Source organism: Solanum tuberosum, unplaced genomic scaffold (genome assembly GCF_000226075.1).
Source record: "Solanum tuberosum cultivar DM 1-3 516 R44 unplaced genomic scaffold, SolTub_3.0 scf00021, whole genome shotgun sequence".
Lineage (NCBI taxonomy): Eukaryota > Viridiplantae > Streptophyta > Magnoliopsida > Solanales > Solanaceae > Solanum > Solanum tuberosum.
This window is the reverse complement of record NW_006238947.1, coordinates 2,263,540-2,287,009: the sequence shown is the minus strand read 5'-3', so window position 1 is coordinate 2,287,009 and position 23,470 is coordinate 2,263,540. Positions and strand designations below refer to the sequence as shown.

Genomic DNA, 23,470 nt, shown 5'->3' with positions numbered 1-23,470 from the left:
CTTTGTGGGGGGGGGGGGATCGTATTTCTCAGTTTCCAAATAACCCACATAATTGCTAATGGGGTAACATTCCATGCCTTCCCTCCTGAACCCCAACTATTCAAAACCTGCTTCACTGTGCTCGGCAACACCCATTGCACCCCAAACTACTTAAGAACCACCCTCCACAGTTGGTTGGCCCCTCGACATTGCAATAGGAGATGATCTACATCTTCACCCAAACTTTTGCACAAGAAACACCAGCTAACATAAGTGATCTTCTTCTTTCCCTGGTTTCCGCTGTCAATATCACATCTCTTGCTGCATTCAAGAGCCTGGAAATACATAATCAAAGTTTAATGATGAAATGGTTATGGTGGTTTACTTCTGATGAACAAACATTACGGAAAGAGGTTGGTAGAGCTAAATATGTCATGGAAGGTATGCAGAGGACCAATACAGGAAGGGGCACTTGTGGGGTTAGTTTATGGAAGTCCATAAGAAACCTATGGATGAAATACACGGCAAAAACCAACTACGGGATAGCAATGTAGGAGGATATCTTTCTGAGTGGATAACTGGCTAGGAAATGGATTTTCGGGAACACTCTTTCCAGACATTTACAACATAAATCAGCAGCAGGAAGCAACCAGAGAGGATCTGAGGGACAATCAAGGATGGAATCACACTTTCAGGAGAATGGTTTTTGACTGGGAAATTGGGAGAGTAATAGAGTTCTATAACACTTTGGAACAATTCAAAGGTACAAACAATCAAGAAGATCAGATGGTCTGGCTAGGGAATAAAGAAGGAAAGTTCACTGTTAAGTTTGCTTACAAGGAGTACAACTTACAAACAATCTGGTAGGTTTGTGGCTGTGGAAGATGATTTGGAAGATGAAAATTCTACTCCAGGTTTTTCCTGGTTACTGGCAAAAAGAGTTGTTTTGACATGAGATAATCTATGCAGGAGAGGGTAGCAATTATGCTCTAGATGTTTTCTGTGTGAAAGGGGAGGCTGAGACAATTAATCATCTCTTTTTACATTGCAAATGGACATCATAATTATGGAGGATATTCACAGGTCTGAGAGGAATCCAATGGATCAAGCCAAGAGGTATTTTGGAAGTTCTAGGGAGCTGGAACAATGAAGGCCATCTGGCAAGCCAGAAAGAGAGATGTATTCTTGTCCACTTGTCCTAGCTTGTATTTGGTGGACAGTATGAGGAGAGAGGAATCAGAGGTGTTTTGAAGACAAATCCAATAGTTTACAGAATCTGAAGATTAAGTGTTTAGCTCTTTTTCACTTTTGGTTTAAAGGGATGTACTTTGAGGATCATGTCTCAATTTTGATGTCTAAGATTCCTCGTAGGAAGAAAAGGATCTGAGAGTGCTTTTAGGCACTCATTTTGTAATTATGGGTGGCTCCACATTTTAAGTGGGCTATTCTTATATCTGTATAAAAAAAGGAACATGTTATCATTCTCAAAACAAATAAATCTCCTTAATAACCTCTCATGATAAGATTTAACGGTGAATAGACCAACTCTGCTCTCTTGCGATCTCCATACACCCGATCTATCGATTAGCATATCCTGCCCAAACAGTAACTAAACTGAACTATGAAATTCTTCCAACTCCCAATCCTGTAGATTCCTTCCTCCTGAGCTCAGGACTCAGATCCCAATGAACTCCCCTCCTCATGAGGATGCAAATCATCTGATTATGCCTTGCAAAATTGTCAATAATCTCTGGAATTTAATGCTCAGTAGGTTTGGTATTTCCTACTTAATGTTCCTTGACTATTATACAACATTTGTAGTATTGGAACCTGAATTGAAGGAGAATGATTAGCAAACCATATGATATCCTCAAGCAGTTATGTTGAAAGGTTGGAGAGTGGAGGCTGGAGTGAGGAAATCAAAGGGATTTTGCCTTTTACCTTGTTGTGTTTTATAATGATTCTTTGAGCACGAGAACATTGTGAAAGGGGGAAATGGTGGCTGTCTGTGCACTTTCCAGAAATGACTGAAATATAGTTCAGTGCCGCGAAGGTGATAATGTCTTATAATCTGGAGATCTCTGCGGAGACAGATACGGAAATCCTCCGCAGCTGGATGGAGAATATAAGGGGGACCTTATCCCCTAAAGCTACTCATTAGGGAATACCAGCCAAATTAGTCTGTCTGCCGCCTTCTTTCATAACAGAGCTGTTATAACCTGGTTGCCTATTCACTATGATAGTTAGCAGCTTCAAATGATTGTGACAGGAATAAAGAACATCTACAGTAAACTAGCATTTTTATCCTCTCTTCGGATTGATTCTTTGAATGTGTATCCAGCTGCAGTATCTGATCAATTTCTTTGCAATATTTACTTACATTGGCGAACTGTTTACCTTCGTTTGATATTCACCAGCTGTTGAGTTGCCTGGGAATTTAATAATACTCTTTCCATTAACAGCCCCCTACTGGAAATTCTTGGCTTGGGTCATTAATTGGTACTATAATTGGAAATCTCAAGATTTCAATTAGCAATGTCCATGTCAGATATGAGGATTCTGTCAGGTTAGTTTGTGTCAGTTATTGATATCTTTCTAATCTGACTATCTGAGTTTAGTTTCACTATTTCTTTGATTTCATTTTCTCCATCATTTAGCTTTTTAAACTGTGATACTTTGACTTTTTAGCTTCCACTCTTAGCTTGGTCTGCTTCTCTTCTTTTTCATGTTATTGGTGGCCACAAATTTAGCAATCCTGGGCATCCATTTTCTTGTGGGGTTACTCTTGCAAAGCTTGCAGCAGTTACGATGGATGAACAAGGGAATGAAACCTTCGATACTAGTGGTGCTTTGGATAAATTGCGTAAGGTGAGTTTTCACTCTTTTTTCATGCGAAAGGTTGGTCAAGAAAATTGACTTTCAGGTCAATCAACTGGTGATTACCTGTCTTGAAGGTCAGAGGGAAAAGAAAATATTTGTATATTTTAATTGTGTTGTTATCCATGAACATCCCAATTTTGTGTCTGGTTTGTGATATAGTTATTCCTTTCTTCTTTTTTACAGAGAGGTAAATATCATACTTCCATAAGGATTGTAGAGAGAATTTTTCATGAATTGAAGCAGTTATTTCTTTTTTTGTTTTGAGAAAAGTAACAGTTAGTCTATATTTATTCACAGATATACTACCTCAAAAGTGTAGTTCCCCTCCAAAAGTGTTGAAGCAGTTATTTTTTCAAATACAGGATTAGATTTATTTCAATTATCTTTGCAATTTTTCGTTGAAGAAGAGAACTTTCAGAGAAGTGGCAATGTTGCTGTCACTCTGCATCAATATGTAGGAGATGCATACATTTTTAAGTGCTTAGGAATGACGTAAATCTAAGATCGGATTTTGGGGAGACTTATCTGGTGGGTCGATTCAGTAATTGAATTGCGGAGTGAGCTGCAAACTTTGGGAGAGTGACATATGAACCTAAGGTGTCAAAGTTTGCTATCTTTGGGGTACTCTTTTTTTTTTTTGATAAAGTAAAGAAAATTTTATAAACAATGGGCACAAAAAGCACCCGCATACGAAAGTATTAACAAAAAAAAGAAGACTTTGCAAAATGATATTGTTATCTGCGAACAACACACAATCTTTTATACCTACCAAAACCTCATTGTTACACCAAAGAGAAATAAGGGATAAGATGCTATTCCTCAAATGACCTAAATACTTCTCTGTTCATCAAAAGTTTTCTTTGTTTCTCTTTCTCCATATGCCCCACATAAGGGCTTAAAGGGCAACATCCCACACCCTGCGTCTTCTCTTCAGTCTAGTAAAAAGGCAGCTATACAATACTTCTCTGACTGTGCCTTGCATCATCCATTGTAAACCATACCAAACACAATTTCCACCACAAGCGAGACTCTATCCGACAATGAAAAAGTGATTTTTGGGATACTGAATACTTATATTGCAGTGATTCTATATATCTAAAACATCTCCATTAAAGTAGGGATGTAATGAAGACATGATTATAGAGTGATCTCTGGATAGGGTAGCCTAATCTAAAAGACAATTTCCCTGACCTCTATACCTTATTCCTCCAAAGAGAATTCACAATCTCCTAGATCTGTACTGCTCAAGGTTGGAATCTGGGTTTCAGGAGGGCTTTAAATGATTGGGAGATTGACAAAGTCTCAAACTTATTGCTAAGTCTGCTCTCTTTCACTGGCACCTCCCTCATCTGACAAAGACAGTTCATTATGGAATTTGTGCAACAAAGGCAAATTCACAGTTAAATCAGCATATTGGAACCTGAACACTCAACCAACATTGACAGTTCCGTGGCCTTGGAAACTTATATGGAAGATCAAAATCCTTCTCAAAGTTTCATGCTTTACATGACTGGTTATTAGAGAGCTTGCCTAACTCATGAAGCTCTATAAAGAAGGGGTCTTACAGATTTTCTCAGGGTGTCTGCTATGTGGTCTAGACTCTAGAAGCAGAGACTAATGAACACCTGTTTTTACAATGCAAGCTAACTGCAAATCTGTGGTGCATGTTCTTTTGTATTCTCAGAGTGAGCTGGGCAATACCTAAAACTACTTTTGAGATGCTGAGTACTTGGAAAGGAGTGGGCAGAAGAGGGGCATAGGAGGATTGGTGGCAATACAGTCCAACAAGCATATGGTGGACTGTGTGAAAGAAAGAAACTCAAGGCATTTTGAAGACAGAAGCAATCACATCCAGAAGATCAAGATGAATTGCCTTAGTCTTCTTTACTTTTGGTGTAAACGGGAACTAATGGGGTATATAGAAGATTTAGTAGACTTCTTAGGAGAAGTGTAAAGTTTTGTTTTCAGTTTTTGCTCACCACAATGTCCATTTTGGACTGTGAATCGCCTCGTACTCATTCTTTGGATGATGGGTTTTTGTGATATATGAAATAGTTACCTTAATAAAAAAAAAGTGATGGTCATGATTGCTGAACTAAGTGCATTATTTCCTCTTATAGTTGGTGCAACTTGAAAGGCTTGCAATGTACCATGATTCAAACAGCAAGCCATGGAAGTTGGACAAGAAATGGGAGGATCTTAGTCCGAAAGAATGGATTGAGGTACGTTCTTATTTTGCCTTTTACTTTTTGTTGTCCGGTGACGTGGTTAGGAGGTTTGCAGCAACACCTGTGACTTACATGTTCATCCATTTGATAGGTTTCATGTCCACTTCCATGGTTTTCTCTGTTTATTCCTTTCTAATCCTTTTCTTGCTCCTCAGATATTTGAAGATGGTATTAATGAACCATCAAATAGCAGTAGAAACTTATCTGGATGGGCTGAAGATCGCAACTACTTGGTGTCACCAATTAATGGAGTCCTCAAGTATCATCGTCTGGGAAATCAAGAAAGAAATGATCCTAATGTCCCCTTTGAGATGGCTTCTCTGATCGTCAGTGACGTATCTTTGACAGTTAATGAGGTGCTAGTCCTTCACCTTGTTTTGTTGCCAAATCTTTCTAAATTATTTTTTCATAATTGTTCCATTTTAAGAAATGATTATTGAAATGCAATCCGTCAAAAATACAATGCATTTGGACACGCCTTTACATCATGCACTGCCCTAGCACCTTTACTGTGTTTTGAGGCACCCTATTTATTTTGTTTGTACCATAAACCACAGTGCTCTTCAGTCTTTTTTGTTCACGTTCTTATTCTCTGTCCTCTTCAATCCTTATCTTCTATCATCGATTTATATCAATTCCCTGAACCTTTATCCTATAGCTGACATAAAATTCTTTCCCTGAATCCTGAGTAGTTGCTTATTTCCCCTGAGAGGAGAATAAACAAGGTATCCAAGGAAACTGGAGCCTACCTTTTCTAATGGAATGTTCAAGTTGGCTTGGAGGAATCACCCTTAATTTTTTTCTCCTTTTCTTTCACACTCTTGTTTATAAGACCTGCTGTTTCTATGAAGAAAGGTCTGGGGTTTTCTACCTCCGGCCAACCTGAAATTTTACCCGAATAGTGTGTGACTTGATCCCATCAAATTCTTCCCTTTACTTTTGCCTTGCACTCATGAAACTTCTTATTTGTGTTCTCACTTTAGAATTCTTTCTTTCCTTTTTGTACACTTTCTTTGGTTTGCTTCGTGAAATAGGGAATCTCCACTACCTTCCCAACATCAAATGGACGGTAAAATAATAGAAACAAACATTTATTGTTGTCTGTGCAAATTATGTTAACCATTACAGGTTCAATATCATGACTGGATAAGACTTGTGGAGGTCATTACAAGATATAAGACATACATTGAAGTTTCTCATTTGAGACCAATGGTGCCTGTTTCGGAGGATGCCAGTTCTTGGTGGCGGTATGCTGCTCGTGCAGGATTGCAACAAGGGAAAATGTGGTAAGCGTTTGATGGTTATAAATGATCTTTTTGAGAAAATGATTAGCATCAAAATTGTTGCATGAGTTGTGCTTGAAATAATTACAGAATGATCCAGCTTCACATCAGATCAGCATCGGCTAGTGTGTCATCTAAAGATTCTGTATCACTAATCATTTCCTCTTTACACCAGAAAGAAAGCAAAATATATAGTTGTTTTTTTATTATCTGCATAGAGCTGGCTGCACCTTCAAGGCATCTTGCATTTCTCTCTTTCCAAATAGTCCACAACATAATGGCTGGTTTATTTCTCCACCATTTCTGTTGTTCTTTTGTCTTGTCCCTTGTATGCCAGTTTTTTCTCAAATCAGTTGTATCTTCAGGCATTGTACATTTATTTCCAGCATATTGAGAAATGATTTTCATAATTGTGAAATAGTATGGAAGTCCAAGAACAAGTGATTAATGGTTTCTGGATTTGTTCCACAAAGATGGCTTACAGGGTTGAAAATCTCTTTTCGGGAGGTCTTTTGTCAAGCATGTTTTTCTTATAACTAGCCACAAAAAATATGTCTTTATTGGTGATTGTGATCTCCGTATGTTCTCCCAAGGCCATGAGTTAAGGTGTGGGTGGGATTTCGAGGGTGTTTGGATTGGCTTAGTTTAAGTAGCTTCTCTTTTTATTTTTGGAGGTGTTTGGGAAAGACAAAAAGTGCTTTTAAGCATCTACTTTTAGGCCAAAAAAGTACAAAAATAAGCTAAAAGCCAAAAGTTGGATATGACTAACTTATGGCTTTAAGCTTTTAGCTTTTAACTTTTAAGCTACTTAAAAAATACCAATCCAAACACCCCCTTCATCTTGTAGAGTAAACAATCGAGATGAGACGGTTATAGATATTGACCCTCAGGCCTCGACTGGTAGACCTCTTATATTTCTGTGTCCTAATATAGCATCAAAAAAATAAAATCGACAGCTCTACAGATTGTTACCATGGCCTCCTTGCCTACCCTCATACCATTTATGCCCTCAATGCCTGCTTGAGCAACCTTTATTCAAATGCTTTCTGCAGCTTGCTGTATTTTGATTCTTTACTTGGATACTATAATCAAACAGTTCTTTTGCTGTTTCGCATATGCCATGTGATGCTCCTGATGATACCTGCTGAAGGAAAGTCAATTTTTAGTTTTAGGAAGGAATCTGAATGTTTTTCTTTTATCAAAAAATCCCTTCAACGAAAATCATGGTAGTTAGGTTGAAGAGAAAGACAAGCAGGGTGTCGACTTGTGTCAGCGAACTTTTGAGAATGGTAACAGAGTAATGGACTAAAGTAAAGGAAATGACATGGACAAGGAGGTGAAATCAGAGGGTAGACTACTCATTCATAAGGATGGGTTAGTGCTTATTGGAATTTCAACATTAGTCTTTTACAATAGTTGAAAACTCTTCCTTTACCAATATGAGAAAAAATACGAACCGTGTAATTGATCAGAGGAATTGAGTTCCATCGGAGGTGATAACACAAACTGTCACTTGAATTGTTGACATTTTGTAAGAGAAGAGAAGGCATGCTGAGATAAATAAATGACTAGTATACAGATTTCTGTAGCCTTTCTGGTGATAGTTAGACCAGTCGTCTGCTATTTTGATTTATTGCATAGACAGATGTTTTTTTTTTTTTGAGAATGGTAAAGTTGTATTCATCAGCAATGAGGGTATGCTGGCAACCAAACAAAAAAAAAAAAACATTCAAAGGCCAAGTAGTCATGATTACAAAGAGCCTATGAAATCTACTAACTGATCTACTTCATATATACCCTCTTCTTTACACCAAAAATATAGAGTATTAATGCAGTTTTCTTTAACTTTCTGCATTGGGTTAGTAATATTCTTAAAGCACCTATTGTTTCTTTCCTTCCAAATTGACCACCATATGCAAGATGGAACTAGATTCCACCATTTTTTCTGTGTTTTACTCCCCCCTCTTCTCATCCAACAGTTTAGTAGGTCAGCAGTATGCTCAGGCACCACCCAAGGATCTTGAATAATGCTTTGAAGCATATACCATATCTGGGAAGTCACTCTAACAGTGAAGGAACAAATGATTGTTTGTTTCCTCCTTCTCATGGCAAAAGAAGCACCTAGAAACAATCTGAAATCCGCTTTTTTTCAGTCTCTCCTGAGTCAGATGTTAATTGGAGGATCAGGAGAGTGGAAGGAAAACGAGAGCATATAGGAATACAACACCACTCTACCATATCTTTGGACAGTTTGGAGTAGGAAAAAAAAAGAAAAAGATTTTGTTAATATAAAAGGGTATGGGGACGGTGGAGTATGAAGATATCTCTTTTGTAATTTTGTTTGAATTATACTTTTGGCACAATGGAAGAAAAAGATCCATATAGGCTATGTTGCTCGGACTCTTCAAAAATGTCAAGGGGTGTGTGTCGGATTCGCCAAAAGTAGTGTATTTTTGGAGAATCTGACACGGGTGCGGAATCGAAAGTGAAGAGTCCGCACAACTTAGCATATAGGTAATGCTACTAATTGAGGTTAGATTTTAGACTTGTTATGTAGCTTTTATTATTATTATTATATATATATATATATTTATTTATTTTACTTTCATTTTATTTAGTATGATGATAATAGGATATGAAATGAAGATTCATATTGCCGACCCCAACTTGTTTGGGAGTGAGGCATAGTTATTGTTGTATACTTTTGGCTTAATGAGAATTATTTTTCAAATATAAATTATAAAAAGGGTATGATAGGAAGCCAAGGACCCTATATACGTTTGACACCACATTGATTTTATCTAATGATTATTGAGGTAAATTCATGATTCCTCAATCAAGATTGGTGAAAGCTTTTTAAACATTTTGAAGGCACTTTATCTTTGCTTAGATTTCCCATCTTAAATGAATTATGTCAATCTGTTGTATATATTTTTCACATATCTTTGATCAAAGTTTGTGCACTTTTGCAGCTATAGGTTCTCTTGGGACCAGATTCAAGCCCTATGTCGTCTTCGTAGGCGTTATGTACAGCTATATTCTGATTCATTGCAACAGCTGCCAAACGTTAATAGCTCAGAGATCAGAAACATTGAGAAAGATCTTGATCCTAAGGTTATTTTACTGTGGAGGTAGGTTGCATAATTTTTCTTCCTATTACCGGCACATTTTAAACATTTTTTATGTTTTTTGATATTGGAATAGCTGGGGATTAACTTCCTTCTTTTTGACTTGTATTAGTGCTCTCCTTTCTCTTTCTGTAAAATTCTCACTAAGCTGATAGGGGTCTCTTAGCTTGTACCACAATGTTTCTTTTTGTTTTGTTTTCTCTTTTTCCATATTTTGGGGGTTCAAATAAAGGTTTTCATTTTTCAGCAAAAAGAATGGAAATCCACGTACATATGTATACACAGTCATAACAAAACTTCAAACAAAAACATAAATCTCTGAAAAAAACAATTAGCCATTACATTTCTTGGAATCTCATACAAGCTCCAAAAATATATGGAAAACATAAAGTCCTCAACTTTGCACGAAAGAGCAGTCACTTTGCCAAAGACACTCTCCCAAAGTGACAGCTAAATATAGATACCTTCCTCACAAGGTTCCTCTATGGAGACGAACTATGATGGGAGTAAATGGCTTTTCAACAATATCGGCTCATGATTGGAAATGGAAATCGTTAACGTTCGGCTCAATGTGGTGCAGGGAGTTTGTTCCTGCTTCAGTAGTGAATATTAAGATGGAAATAGTGGATTTACATGTTAAGGATATTTATGAAACATATTGGGATATATTATTTAGGAGGCATAGTCCAGTTCGAAAACGTGAAAAGTGAAGTATCTTCTTCATAAAATATGTTAGTGTTGAGTTGATCTGTGGTTTCTCTGCGTATTTGTTTTCTTTGGTGGACTCAAATCAACTGCTTGCTGTTGCATTAGGAGAATAAGCTACGCAGACGGAATTCAGGGTGCATGTAGACAATAGGCTTAGCAGATGGAATCAAATATTTATGTAGCTTTACCAAGCCAATTTGGCCACAATTTGATTGAAAGCATTGACATACATGAACCTACATAAGAACATTAACTTAGCCGTGAGCATCCAATCTCTTCAAGCATCAAACTACATTAAAATGTCAAAGCAGTATGCCCCTTGTAATGGAGAGGGCCAGTGACAAAATCTTTCTTTGTGAAGTCCTATTATATTTGCTTGATTAATGAGTTAGATGTCCAACTCAGATAGCGAGATCTTGGGAGATGGGTGCTCTCCAAAAGTAGCTTTATTTGCTAGGTGTGTTGCATGTGATGCTATTCTCGTAATGCACAATTTAAGGAGGGGATATGTGGTGCGATTCAGTACAAAAGATTAAGCTAAATTGTATTTTGTTATTTTGCTTTTGGTGTACTAAATTGTACTCTGGGGATATAGACTCAATCCTAGATGTGCTAGATACCATTTAAGTTTGATTTACTTTTGACATACTCTGTATCTTATCTCACTCTTGTAAATATGGTTTTTTCAGTACTACCTAAGTACTAGCTGAATACAAAATGTTACCTGATTCAAAAAAGATATGCGGTGTTGCATGCAAAAGAAGGCGGTGAGGACAAATGCCATTTGTTCCTTCACTGTGTGTTCATGTTGGAATTAAGGAATGCTATACCCATTGTTTAACATTTCTTGAGGAATTCCTGGTATAGTGACAGAGACTGTAGCAACTTGGAGGTTGGACAAAAAGGGAGCGAGGAAAAAAAGTTTGGTGACTAGCACATTTGTGCATGTATTGGATGATTTGGAGATAGGAATAGAAGAGTTGTTGAAGGAGTTGAAAAGCTGGCATAAAAAAATATCCTTGTGTTTCGTATGAAAAAAAGTCTTCTAATTTTTTTTATAGATAGTTGGATATATGTATTGGAGTTCCGTTCTGAACATTATGGAGTATAGTGATTGGCAGTAGTTATGAGAAGAAACAAACAGGTCTCCTTTCTTATCCTAGAGTTGTGTATCGGGATCTCAAACATGATTTTTGTTAAGATATATTGTTAAATTGCAACCCAACATAAAAGAAGCTTGCTTATTTATACTAGAGGATTTCTTAAAATGGAATTTTGGTGTCAATGGGGATATCCCTTCATTTGCAAATCATTGCCTTTTGATATATAACCTTAGAATCAATTCTCAGTCTCCTGAATCCTTGTCTTCTTTCAGCCCTCTTGTATTCGCTATACTGTTATATCCTCGAATGCCCTGAAACTTCATGTAATTTCTAGATTGTATTCACTTCAATTAGTGATAAGGTTTTCTAATTTGGTGGATTGTCTTCTAGGTTTCTTGCTCATGCAAAGGTTGAATCTTTGAAATCAAAGGAAGCAGCTGAACAAAGAATGCTTAGAAAGAGAAGCTGGTTTTCTTTTACATGGTTGGTCTTAAACTACGTCCTTTGATCTGTTCACAAACAATTTTGTATTTTATCATGAACTGTTCTGAAATTCCTTATTTCTTGCTCTTTGTGTCTGATCTTTTCCTGATGTTTATCTTTAGTTATCTTTCACACATTTAGATTTTTTTGCTCGTTACTTTAGGAGTACAGATACTGCAGATGTGTCTGCGGGGGACACTTCTGAAGAAGCTAATACACTGGAGGACCAATTGACTCGGGAGGAATGGCAAGCAATCAATAAATTACTTAGTTACCAGCCAGATGAGGAATTGGCACTGCAGCATGGAAAGGAAAATATGATCCACTATTTGTTAAATGTTTCTATCAGTAGGGCAGCTGCAAGGATAATTGATATAGATCAGATAGAGATCGTTGGCGGTAGATTTGAAAATCTTTGTGTGTCCACAAAGCTAAAGCATCGAAACTCCCATTGCGATCTGACACTGAAATTTTACGGATTGTACGCTCCTGAGGGTTCCCTTGCCCAGGTCTGCCTTTTAAAATGTCATCTTTAATTAACTGAATATGTGAATCTAAAAGTACAGCATAATGTGTCTGTATAGCCTTTTAGTTGGGTCTCCTGTTCGAGTCATGACGCAATTAGAATGTTTCGTTAGATCCTGTGGCTGGTGCTATCTCTGATTAAAACTGGTGATATTTGGTACTTAAGTTCCTTTTCCAATCCTCTATCCGTCGTTCACTTGTTATTTAGGTTCCTTTGCCAATTCTCTAGTGTGATTTTTTCTCTTTATTATGTTTATTAATGTCAGAGATTCTATAATTGGTGTTATAAAATTTTGCAAAAAGAAGTTAACCTTTTGCATATATAATCCTTGATATTTTTTTCCAACGGTGGTGTATGGCTAGCTTGCATGCTCCTTGATTAATCCACCATTTATCTGCTATCTTTGATCAAGACATACACTTGGGCACACTCTCCACCAAGGCTTGATGCAGAGATGGAAAAAATTACCTATTATTTTTTTTATCACTGTTGGGATTCGAACTATGGTCCGGTGCTAGAATCATGGCTTAACTTGAGCATAAAATTGCACTTGCACATCTTATGGTGTGTGTGTTTTAGAGCTTCCATGTTTGATTTAAAATGTGTAGGATTAGCTCTTTAATGTAGTAATGTTAGCATGGAAATATATTCTTGTTCTTGGTTATGCATTTTCTTGTTTTTGGGATTCAGCTAGGCATATTGGAAAAGGAGAAATAGATACACTTCGATTGATATGAAATTCATCATTTCCTTATTCCATGAACCTGAGAAAAGTTTTTTTAATATGTTCTTGCTCTGTAAACTCAGTTATCATTAGTGATTGTACTGCAGACAGAGTGCTGTCAGTAATTTGCTCCCAAACAGAGGCAACTCCATTGAAGTAACCTTGTGTTGATTCTATTACCTAAATGATCTGAAATTATATGATTTAATTCTGTGGAACAGCGCCAAAAACACAAGAAAATGAAGGAAACAAATCCTCATAATTTAACACATGGCATCACAGGAATGTACCAGCAGTAAATGTTCCAATGTAATTGCTCTTTTTCTGCTAAAATAAGTTAATAATGATAAATTCCGTGAGTATTAAATCAATTGGGATGTCCCCATTTGAGCACGACCTAACCTGAATAGTAGGGTGGAATGGATATGATTATATAGCTGACACCAACTAATTTGGAATTGGTGCGTAGTTGATATATTTGTTTTTTGCTATACATATGAGCAGTTGTGATTAGCGGACGTATTTGTTTGCAGAGTGTCATTAGTGAGCAGAAGGTGAATGCTCTAGAAGCTAGTTTCACACAAGCACCTTCAGGGGAAAATGTTGACTGGCGTCTATCTGCAAGAATCTCCTCATGCGATGTTACGGTATTGGGTTACGCTTTCGTTTCCTGCCTGTTTGTTCAGATGCATGTGAAAGTTTCTGTTGATTTTGTATTGTCTTTGTCAAAAAAACTTTGCAAGTTAGAAGATCTTGAAATGTTGGCATATAGGTAACTTAATTCCATGTAATTTAGCATTTGTTATTCAATCCAATATATTTGAACTTGTGAGATTTCATTCTCAGAGTTTAATTAATTGATATGGTTTGAATTTATGGTTCCTTCTTATATATTGACCTCACCCTGGAATTACTGGAAGCTGCTGATGGTAAAGGTTATGTGATTTTAAATGGAATTTTCTTTTTTGGTGATAACTGACATGTGATCAAGATTTCATTTGATTGGATGTGGGTTAAAAGAGCATGAATCTTGTAGGATCCCTGTTTGGGTTGTTTTACTGTAACATACTATATTATTCTGATGCTTGAACGTTTTCCTCTTAATGAATTCCTTGTGTCTAGAAAAAGAAGAATGGATAAGGATATAGATGTTGATGTCATCCCCTCCTCGCTTTTATTAGTGTGTTCTTATTTGTTTGTCTTGGTATTTGAGGCAGCAGGGACTTATGATTGTTTGACACCCCAGTTGAGAACTTTCTTAGCCACTATATTGCTTTATGTTTTGTTGGTCATGGTCCACTGTTGACTGTATCAGCCTCCCTCAATGTGCTTTACTCCATCTTATTGTTTTGATAAACTTAGTTTTATCAATATAATATTAAAATTCCTGTATACGGGATGTACCACACTATACACCTCATCTGGAATTGTACTAGATGATTAACAACCTTTGCCTACCCCCAAGAACGACATACCCAGTGTAATCCCACAAGTGGGGTCTGTGTAGGGTAGGGAGGGTGGGCTGTACACAGACTTTACCCCAACCTTAGGAGGTAAAAAGGCTGTTTCCGATAGACTGCTAACCCCATACTATGAAATTCCAGCTAGTGTATATATGTATTTCTTTTTCTCAAGTTTCTGCCTTACGATAGCTTAGCATGCTAATGCAAAGAAGCTGATATGCTCGGTATTTTTGGAATCCACACTGAGAGGTTTGAGAAGTCTGTCTTAGTAATTGTTGGATGGATGATCATTCAGATCAATCTTTGTCATTTCTGTTTTGAATTGTAATTTATAGTTGTTCATAATCAAGATATTTAATTTGTAGATGAACCCGAGTAAGTTGTGAAGTTCTTCCATCTCAAACCTTTAAATTTCTTCTGAGTTTTGTGGTTGCACAGAACTCTTCCTTCCTACACCCTGCATGTGGACCATTGGTTTCTTCTTCTGGCAAGAAATACCAAGTATGGCAAGGAATACATTGCATTAGGAGATATCTCCGCAGAACCTCTGTCTCCAAAGGCTGACTCTAGTGTCATCTCCTTTATACTGGACATGTCTGTAACAATTATCCCTCATTTTCATGATGCTTCTCCACAAAAGGCTACTCCATATGGTCCGGGTATCTGGTTTCCTCCAGCTTCTTTGTTGTTCCCCAATCATGTCAATGATGATGATATTCTCCATAAAGATTCATTAGTCCTCCAAGCAAAGTCTCCAAATCCATTTGTTCGCTAAGGCACTATTGCAAACCTTTGTTCCATGAACCCCAGCCCCTTTATGAGCGATTTTACTACATTCCAGTTTATGAGATGGTATTTCTTCGCCTCCTCTTTCACCCAATAGAAGTTCTTCAATTTTTCCGCCACATTAGCTGGTATAGTCATAAATGATATAACGAGTCGGTAAAGAGTCTAGATAATTTACTCTTAATCATATTTCATTTCCCCCTTCCTATAAATCTCTTTGGTCATTTTGTTAGGTTTTTCTCTATTCTATTGTTAGTTTCTGTAATCTGTACTGGAGAATCTTTTAGGATTGCACCCAGCTGTAAGTAATCTTAAGTTGTAGGAAGCAATCCTCATTATACCTAACGACACCAGTAATCTGTTTTATGTTCTCCCTCTTCTCCATTGTATAATCTCATACTTCTACAAACTTACCTTCTCAAAACAAACTTACCTTCTATAAAGAAATGGATCTTGGGCTTAACTTAACCTCAAAAGCTAACTCATCGGGTGAGGATTGTCCAAGTCCATATTAGGAGACAACATCTCCCATCCCTAGTTGATGTGGGACACCTAGCCGATGTGGGACACTGAATACCCCCCCTCACGGCCATGGCTGGACTTCTGGTGCGTGGACCATTTTAATATGGGTGGCCAAACATTAAGAAATTGATTTTGGGCCTAACTCAACCTTTATAGCTAGCTCATGGTATGAAGATTGTCCATGTCCATATAAGGAGACCAAATATCTCTCATCCCTAGTTGATGTGGGACACTCGACACCTTCATATACTATAATATTATGTATCTTAACTACTGAATTTGAACCACCTATGCATTACAGTTGACTAGTTTTTTCATCTTATATGGAACCTTTTTTAGAATTTATACTATTTGTCTGAACTGTTAACCTAGTTAAGCATGGCTCTTAAAATGATGAAGTAATCTTAACATAGTAAAACATATAGTGGAAGTGCTATGAAAATTATGATATAATATCTCTTGTAAATTAACTGGGAGCTTGTCTATTCTTTGTATGTGACTGGTATCCCCATGGGTGCCTTTTCTTTTGAATTTACTTCTGTTTATCATTAAGAATTGATTGGTTGGAAAGAAAGGAATTTTAGTTTTGCATTAGTATTTGTATGGACAGTGGAGCAGATAGTGTGAACAAACTGTATATGATGTATCTCTTTGTCCCCTTTGTTAAGCTGATTTTCTTCCCCGTCATGTGTCAGATTGTGACATACATGTCCCAAGAAAAATAACATGCATAAAAATAACAATTATTGTTGGGTTCCATGTCGAATTTACAATTTTGCATATGCATTGTATTGGTTCTCATGTCAAGGTTATTGTTTATTTTATTTTGTGTTTTTGGGCATTGCATTGGAGGGGAGCCTTGGAGCAAGTTGTCTCTATGTGACCTATAAGTCACAGGTTCGAGCTGTGGAAGCAACCACTAATGCTTGCATTAGGGTAGGCTGTCTACATCATACCCCTTGGGATGCGGCCCTTCCCCGGACCCTGCTAACGCGGGATGCTTTTTGAATCGGGTTGTCTTCCGGTCATTGCATGTGAATATTAAACGAATCTACATCACTCATCTTTCAAAATTACTTGACAGGTTTTCAGGGAAACATATGACCGGTTTTTAGAATTTATGAAAAGGAGCAACGCTGTTAGCCCTACTGTAGCATTAGAAACTGCAACTGTGTTACAGGTGGTCTTTTATGAATATCTAGTATATTATTTTACTTCCATGCAATGTAGCATTTTGTGAATGAAGCTAATGTTTTATAATTAATGGCTAATGCAGAAAAATATTGAAAAGATGACTCGCAGAGCTCAGGAGCAATTTCAGATGGTACTCAAGAAGCAAAGCAGGTTGCTTAATTTGCTCTATGATTTTCCATATTTTCCTTGTTCTAACGTAGAAGGTGTAGTGCCTAATGCACAAGGGCTATATATTATTCTTTTTTGCATTTAACATACTAATGTGATAGGGTGTAAAAGCATACCCTAGAACATATATGTTTCCTGGAAAAAGTAGTTGGCGGCATATGCCTTCTTATGATGCCTGTGGTTTGAATAATTATGTGTGTCTCGGAACAAGCCTTGTGTATGAATTTGAGAAGTTTTGAGTTACTTTATGTGTTGCTCTTTATTTTTAATTTCTTTTTTCCTTTAAGTGATGGGAAAGTTTAGAACAGCTAACAATATTTTATGGGTGTGAATGTTCGTTCTTAAGGCTTCAACACATCCAGTAGAAGAAACCATGAATGTTAACTGTTCTGCTGTTATACAACATTGGACAAATCTAATGTTCACATTATAGCACACATAAAGGAGAAAATGAAATGCCTCAGATTGTTTAAACATGTCTTACTAGACCTTCGTGTGGTTTGGTCCATAGGTGTGAGATAATGATGATTGAAGGTGGTGATAATTGATGAGAAGACCTAAAATCATATGGTGAAAAGATGTCTTTGACAGCTTAAATATTTTGATATCAATGCTAAACTTAGTTAAGAATGGGATAGAATGGAAAAGCAAAGGATTCCAATATCAACTAGGCGTCATTGTTATTGTTGCCACTCTTCCATTAGGTCATTGGTTATTAGGAACATTTTTAGTTTCAAGAGTTTTATATCCGCACAAAGATAACTGGAATTTTGAGAATTCCTATTTTGGAGAATGTCTAATTTGTTTTTAAAGGCAAATTATTTTGGGATCATTAGGTTCACATACTAGTTGTGAAGATTTTATCCAGTGGTTGCATACTTTATATTGGGTGAATAATGATGTGGGATTGTTATGAGGTGAATAGTATTGTAGGGATTGTTATTGTTGAATATTGACTCAAGGAATGTCATGCTAGTATTAAGTGAAATACAACAACAACGCCGACATACCTAGTATAGTCTTACACGTGGGTACTTAACTTTCGAGAGATGTCCCTTCGTCGAAACTAACATTCTAAAATCCTAAGAGGTTTGTGATGTAATTAGGGATCTATGACAACCAAGCAAATAATGGCTGATAATTTGGTTATTTGGATTAACCTAACATGGGACTGATCCACGAAACAATTATCACAACCAGGTATAATTTGGTTATTAGCTGAGTGTAATTCATAAGAAGTGATCAATCAACAAACGCCCACCTTGGATCAACATTTTTTCAAATTTTTTTCCCCATTTTTTGGAGAGACACTCCATTGACAGGGAAAAATATACAATTGAAGAAGTTTCATGTGGTTTCCAAAACATGCTTCCATGTGGTGATGGTCGGTAGGTAATATGTGGTAGTTGGGTGATGGGAATAGGGTTGAATATGTGGTGAAAAGTGGTGGGTCATATAGGGGTTGAAGAGCCTTGACGAACTCCACTTGTGTGGCCGTAATAGTGAGGGCGAGGAGTGGAGAAAGTTTCCCTACTTCTCTCCTCATGGCTCTCCATTCGAGTATCCAATCGATCCATCCGCTCATCCATTCGAGTTGATAAGGCGGTGATCATGGTCTTCATTTCGAGTAAAATGGATTCCCCAATGGTAACCCGATTAGCCTCTTCATGGTTCTCCATGGTACCTATGGAAGACACACAATCACAACAAGCAAATGTGTGAAGTTAGTCAAAACAAAAGCTCACAAGCACTCAAGAAATCTCACCTTTATTTGCCTCACAAATTGCCTCGGTCAGTGGTTGTATCTTGTTTAGTTCCGATGAGCTGCAAGGGTCCAATCTCTACTTGAGGTCAAGAATGGATTCTTGTTGACTAAAGAAAGAATGCGCAAGAGCTAAGGGATGGGAGCCAAGAACTTTCAACGAAAAATAAGCAAGAAAATTGAAGGAAAAAAAAATTGGATGAAAAAAGTCGGCTCAAGAACTAAGTAACATTAAGTAGAAGAAATTACTTGTTGTTATTTAGTTGTAGGAATCAAAGAAATGAGATGAAGATGAAGAACTAGTTAACAAGTAATTAAAATCAACAATTAGATGTTGAGTAGTGGAGAAATTGGAAGAGAAATGAGTGTAGAAGAAGAACTAGAAAGCCTTGATACTTGGAAAAAATTTGGGTCCAAGAATTTCCCATACTTAGTTTTTTTGAGGAGTCCTAAAATCTGCAGTTTTTTTGGTCTCTGAAGTTAACCAACACGGTGGCGCGTGGGACCAAAAGTTTTTTTTTTTTCCAACTAATTTCCATTTGTGGACCCAACAAACACTTTTTGGCAAAAATAAATTCGGAACTTGAATCAAATATACCATTGTTGTCTTCCACTTCTTCAAGAATACATGAATGTCTTCAAGCACAAAACCTAATTCAAATATTCACCAAATCATTCCAAATTTGAGAAGTAGTTCCCCCTCGACCTCGAGAACAAACTTCAAATCTCTTCAAGCTCAATTGCAACCGAAATCAACAAGTTCCATTTGAATTTTTTTTCAAAGATTCAAGGATTCAATCTTCTTTAATGGTAGAATATTCTATACAACTCGAAATGACATGAAACTTGAAATATAGACTCAAAAGACACTAGGGAACAACAATCTAGTGTCACAAACAAGAAATTAAATAAGAAAAAAAATTGGTTTTTTTTTTTGTGAAAATATCAAATTCCCAAGACTAGATTTGTTTTTACAAATCTAATCCAAGCTCTTGATACCAATTGATACAATTCTAAGGACAAGACTAAGAATAAAAAGAATAAATTAAAAGAAGAAAAAATAAGATAGGAGGGTAGACACAAGAAAGGAATCAAAGACAACCAATTCAATATTGAAATGACCTCCTTTGAATGTCCATTCAAACACCTAACCTATTAGAAATACCTCAAGGGAATTAGAATTCCCAAGCAACCCTTCTTTCTAATCTTCAACAAAACCAAAAGCTTCAAGCAACCACTCAAATCTCTCAAGGAGTAATAATTTTTAGGTTTGATAATAATTTACCTTCCAAAATAATAAGAACTACTACTTATACAAGATAAAAAAAAGGAAGATACTAACTATTACAATTTTACCCTTAAATGAAATAAGGGCCTTGTTTGGTTGTCTTCCTTTGGGATGAATTCATGAAAATTCATAAAGTAGCATGGCCAACTTGTTCTTTCTCCTTTCTTTCATCATCCCAAGCTATAATAAATACATAGAATCCTCGGTATGGTTCCATAATGCACTCAAGTGCATCTCTCTTCATTAATAAGCCTCGTAACACTTGGAGGTCACATGCTTGGCTCCTTGTGAAAGGCCTTGAGGCACCTTGGGTTGCATCAGGACACCTTCAGGGGGATTTTAGTTTTCCAGATTAATTGAGGCACCTTGGGTTGCATCAGGACACCTTCAAGGGGATTTTAGTTTTCCAGATTAATTTCATTGAGATCAATTTGTGTGTTACTGTTTGAACCACACATTTCTCTAAAGCTAATGGCTTCGCGCATTAAACAATGACCTTACATTTTATTGCTTTAAGTGATGACGCGCTGACTTTTACTAACAACGCATATGATTGATAATTCGATTCTTATGATTTGGTTCTTGCTTCTTGGGGTGGATTATTCTTTGGTGCTGATAACTTTGTTTCTCAGATTTGCACTTGATATTGATCTTGATGCTCCAAAAGTCAGAGTTCCTATAAGACCACATGGCTCTTTCCAATGTGATAGCCATCTACTTTTGGATTTGGGTCATTTTACTTTAAATACCAAGGTATGTCATGTTCCAGAAGCTAAGTTGTTTTTGGACTATACACAACCAATTAGCATACGTGTCTTTGATATAGGGTGATGGCCTACTGGGTGATCAGAATCAAAGTTTGTATTCTCGTTTTTACATCTCCGGAAGGGACATAGCAGCTTCTTTCACAGACTGTGGTTCTGATAGTTGGGAGTGCAGTTTGTCATGTCAGCCTTCGGCATGTCATAACCTGGAAGATGCCAAGAACTTATGCTCTCTTGTTGATAGGTGTGGAATGGCTGTTATTGTGGATCAGGTACAAAATACTTTAGTAGTTTATTCTGTTTTGACTTCACAATCAATGGTGTTCAATTTGCAGTTGGATTCTGATGTTCTCTTCTTGTGCTTGCTTAATTTTGTTACTGTTTATCTTTTTGTGAAGATTAAGGTGCCTCATCCTGGCCATCCATCAATGCGTGTTTCTGTTCAAGTTCCTAATTTTGGCCTTCACTTTTCACCAGCAAGATATCGCAGGCTGATGGAGCTGTTAGACATACTATATCGAACAATGCCAGAAACCGAGCAGCCTGCTATTGAAAATCTCCCACCAGAATATGCCCCATGGTATCCCCCTGATCTTGCAACTGAGGCTCGGATCCTTGTTTGGAAGGTATGTAGGTGTTTTATGAATTGCAGTTACTATATTAATCAATGGGTTAATATCATTAACTTTACTTTGTTTTCTTGATTTAGGGGATTGGCTACTCAGTTGCTTCATGGCAACCATGTTATCTTGTGTTATCTGGTTTATATCTTTATGCCTTGGACTCTGAGCTCTCCCACAGTTATCTTAAATGCTCAAGGTGCATATTTTAGATTTTAGATATTCATCTTCCGTACTTTTATCCTCTGCCTTGTTTCTTTCACCTCTTTATATGGAAGTTGTCCAACTTGTTTTGTCATTTTGAATCCTATAGTATGGCTGGTAAGCAAGTACATGAAATTCCTCCTGCAAACATCGGAGGTACCTTTTCCTGTATCAGCATCAGTGCCAGAGGCATGGATCTGCAGAAGGTATGCAAGTCTCCTCACTGAAATCCTTCCCCAACACATAGATGAGCATGATGCACAGACTTGCAAAAATGCAGTATAGGAAGAAGATAGGTCATGGAAAGCGAGAGATATCGAGAATCAAGAGAAAATGTGGAGGCAAAAAGTGTGTAGCAATTAGTTGATAAAGACCTAAAAGCAGATAGAGAAAGACAACACGTAAACTATTGCTCTATGGGAGTTTCAGAGAAAGGAACATCTTAATATTAAACAGTCAAGTAATTTTGAAAAGAGGTCTTGTGTGATGAAAACCATATATGAAGAAAATCCTATAATTCAATGGAAATTGGTACAATGCAATTTGGAACTGGAATCACCCATCAAAAAAAATAAAAATACCTTACCTCTTGAACTAGCTTTTTTGGGGTTGGGTTAGGTCCAAGGTCCATTTTTGTAATAGGTTCTTTCCGATGAAATCTTTCCATGATTGTAACCAAACCTTTGTGCTTTAGCTATCTGCTTACATACTAGATGTGGCTGAATTAATCCTTAAACCCTTATTGTTCCTGCATGTACAGGATGAATAATGCTCTTTCTCATTTATTTTAATTCATTGTAAATATTGTGATACCACTACCAATGTGTTTCTATTGTTCTTTCTGCTTTGTATTTTACTTTCTTCATTAGGTTCTGAGTCTGTGCAACTGTTCTTCCTTTTTTGTGTTTTACTTTTCTTCATTAGGTTCTGGAGTCCACTAACACCATGATAATAGAGTTCCGTGATGAGGAGATGAAAGCTACTTGGCTGAGAGAACTTACAAAAGCCACTTATCGAGCTTCCGTATGATTATGCAACTAATGTCAATTGCTTTTGTCATTCTTCTCTGTCTTACTTCCTATAACCACCTAAAACTCAATACTTTCTTTGCTTTTCTTTGGTTTTAGGCTCCTCCTCCCATGGATATACTTGGAGAACTAGGTGATGGCGTGATGAAAATTGCAGAATCTCGAGCTGTAAATGCTAGGACAGCAGAGCTTGTTGTTAATGGAACACTGATTGAGATGAAGTTATCATTATATGTTAAGGTTGGTTGTCAGGATATCATCCCTGCTAATCTTTCTTCTGTCCATATTTTGTAGAAATATTTTGCTTTTACTTGGTTCCTTGTCCTCCCTCACGATGATTCAAGTAGTTGTATCTACAAAGACTTATTCTTCTTCTATTTCATTTCCCATCAAATTTGCAGGCTGTAGATGATCTGGCAGAGAGACTTGATGAGACACTACTTCTTGATGTTCTTGCTGCTGGTGGAAAGGTTTTTCTGATTTCCTATATATTAGTACAATTTCTGGTTCTAGTTATATTTATTGTGTTGTAAATAGTAATTTCGTTTTATTTAGGTTTTGCTCAGGTAAACTATTTGTCAGTGTTTTTCGTGGGTGTGGTGGTGGTTTGGGGGGGGGGGGGGGGGAAT

The 23,470-nt window shown here is 36.9% G+C and overlaps 1 protein-coding gene across 1 annotated transcript in view; it reads left to right on the top strand.

The window, feature by feature from the left end:
- LOC102586877 (uncharacterized) overlaps positions 1-23,470 on the top strand; it is an 87,390-nt gene that overhangs the window by 23,483 nt on the left and 40,437 nt on the right. The window contains exons 7-25 of the mRNA XM_015306015.1: positions 2,442-2,545; positions 2,730-2,847; positions 4,980-5,081; positions 5,243-5,443; positions 6,216-6,373; positions 9,343-9,501; positions 11,700-11,792; positions 11,956-12,301; positions 13,576-13,689; positions 16,898-16,993; positions 17,090-17,157; positions 20,858-20,978; positions 21,052-21,261; positions 21,388-21,615; positions 21,699-21,808; positions 21,923-22,019; positions 22,738-22,836; positions 22,941-23,081; positions 23,243-23,311. Of these exons, the coding sequence (XP_015161501.1) occupies positions 2,442-2,545; positions 2,730-2,847; positions 4,980-5,081; positions 5,243-5,443; positions 6,216-6,373; positions 9,343-9,501; positions 11,700-11,792; positions 11,956-12,301; positions 13,576-13,689; positions 16,898-16,993; positions 17,090-17,157; positions 20,858-20,978; positions 21,052-21,261; positions 21,388-21,615; positions 21,699-21,808; positions 21,923-22,019; positions 22,738-22,836; positions 22,941-23,081; positions 23,243-23,311 (2,634 nt within the window). The remainder of the gene's footprint in view (positions 1-2,441; positions 2,546-2,729; positions 2,848-4,979; positions 5,082-5,242; positions 5,444-6,215; positions 6,374-9,342; positions 9,502-11,699; positions 11,793-11,955; positions 12,302-13,575; positions 13,690-16,897; positions 16,994-17,089; positions 17,158-20,857; positions 20,979-21,051; positions 21,262-21,387; positions 21,616-21,698; positions 21,809-21,922; positions 22,020-22,737; positions 22,837-22,940; positions 23,082-23,242; positions 23,312-23,470) is intronic.